This window comes from Thalassophryne amazonica, chromosome 2, assembly GCF_902500255.1.
Source record: "Thalassophryne amazonica chromosome 2, fThaAma1.1, whole genome shotgun sequence".
Classification (NCBI taxonomy): Eukaryota; Metazoa; Chordata; class Actinopteri; order Batrachoidiformes; family Batrachoididae; genus Thalassophryne; species Thalassophryne amazonica.
Window position 1 is genome coordinate 123,025,198 of NC_047104.1, and position 2,016 is coordinate 123,027,213.

Sequence of the window (2,016 nt, forward strand, 5' to 3'; positions counted from 1 at the left end):
ATACGTTCCGATCCTCACCTATGGTGATGAGATTTGGCTCATGACAGAAAGAACGAGATCGCGGGTACAAGCGGGTGAGGAGCTCGGTCACTCGGGAGGAGCTCGGAGTCGAGCCACTGCTCCTCCACATCGAAAGGAGTCAGTTGAGGTAGCTCGGGCATCTTTTCCGGATGCCCCCTGGACGCCTCGCTGGAGAGGTGTTCCGGGCACGTCCCATTGGGAGGAGGCCCCGGGGAAGACCCAGGACACGCTGGAAGGATTACATCTCTCGGCTGGCTTGGGAACGCCTTGGGGTTCCCCCGGAGGAGCTGGGGGAGGTGTGTGTGGATCAGGAGGTCTGGGCGGCTTTGCTTGAGCTGCTGCCCCCGCGAACCGACTCCGGATAAAGTGGAAGAAAATGGATGGATGCATATATAGAGTAATGGTAAATGCTACACTGGCAGAACCATTTATGAACAACACGAAGGACCAACAAAGGAGCGGCCTGACGGTGCCGGAACGCACCCCCGACAGGGGGGGCAGATCAGCACCACCCCGCCCACGGCCCCAAGAGGGAGGAGCATGTGGTGGCGGGGATGGGGGCAAAGGAGCCACCGCAACTGCGGTGGGCGGGGCCCGGTCCCCAGAAAAGAGGCGAAACCCACCCCCCAGGCCAGGAAGCACACGAGACCCCCTAAACCCCCCCAGCCCCCAACCCACCTCCATCCCAGATCCCACCATGGGCACCAAGCCCGAGATCGGGAAACCACCTAAGCGAAAACAGGGCAACACCCCACGGAAACCGTGTCCCCAAAATCCTCGTCAGCCGTCCGCCCCCCGTGCCAATCTCCCACGAATCCCAGAGCAGGGCCCCCAAGACCACAGCAGAAATGGCGAGACTCTGGTTCTTTTTTAAGAACTCTTCCACAACTTCCTTAGGGCTGGTCAATTAGATCTTGCATCGCCCAACAGTGTTTGGTGAAGCTGTATGGGTACTGAGCACGCTTGGCCTCCTTTCCTTTCCTCAGTTTCCAAGAGCTTTCTGCCCTTCTCAGCCTGCAACGTTGCCCTCGGACTCCACTGGTCAGATCTTTTATGCCCTCCTTTTCCTCAGTACTTGCTCTTTTAAACTGCTTATTGAGAAACTTGATCTCCTTTCTCAAACGCCTTTTCCTTTGACCTCTTGTTTGGCCGGTTTCCAGGAGTTCCACTGCTGCCCTTCTTCTCCTCTATGCCAAAGCGTTCAAAGTAAAACATTCTAACTTATTAATATTAATCTTATAAAAAATGTTCCACTTGATTTTCATTTGAAATATTAAAACACAAGTGAATTGGAAGTCAGTATTGCATATCCTAATTTATTAAAAAAAAAAAAAAAAATGCCAGTTAATTTTCATTTGAAATGTTAAAAGCCAAGTGAAACAACTGTAATCACAATTTTAAATTTCTTATTTAAAAGCTATAGTCAGCACAGTGTCTGTATGAGTACAGCATGTTTCTGTACCTTTCCCAGATTTGTGCCTCCAGACAATCCTGTCTTGGAGGTCTACAGGCAATTCCTTTGACTTCATGCTTGGTTTGTGCTCTGACATGCACTGTCAACTGTAGGAGTTTATATGTAGACGGGTGTGTTCTTTCCAAATCATGTCCAATCAACTGAATTTACCCCAGGTAGACTTCAATTAAGCTGTAGCAACATCTCAAGGATGATCAGTGGAAACAGGAGGCACCTGAGCTCAGTTTAAGGTGAAGGTAAACTTTATTATCCACAAGTAGGAAATTCATGTGGTCACCATTACACACCATTACACAGCCTAGGCCAGGGGTGGCCAAGTTCGGTCCTCGAGAGCCACATTCCTGACACTCTTAGTTGTCTCCCTGCTCCAACACACCTGAATCTACTAATGAGTCTTTCATTGGATTCAGGTGTGTTCGAGCAGGGAGACAACTAAGAGTGTCAGGAATGTGGCTCTCGAGGACCGAACTTGGCCACCCCTGATCTAGTGCATAATATTACAAACATAAATACAAGACATT

General features: G+C 50.0%; 1 protein-coding gene across 1 annotated transcript; it reads left to right on the forward strand.

The window, feature by feature from the left end:
- Positions 1-451: 451 nt before the first annotated feature.
- LOC117504099 (basic salivary proline-rich protein 3-like) lies at positions 452-895 on the forward strand. Its single transcript, XM_034163473.1, has one exon. The coding sequence runs from the start codon at positions 452-454 to the stop codon at positions 893-895; it is 444 nt and encodes a 147-aa protein (XP_034019364.1).
- Positions 896-2,016: the final 1,121 nt, after the last annotated feature.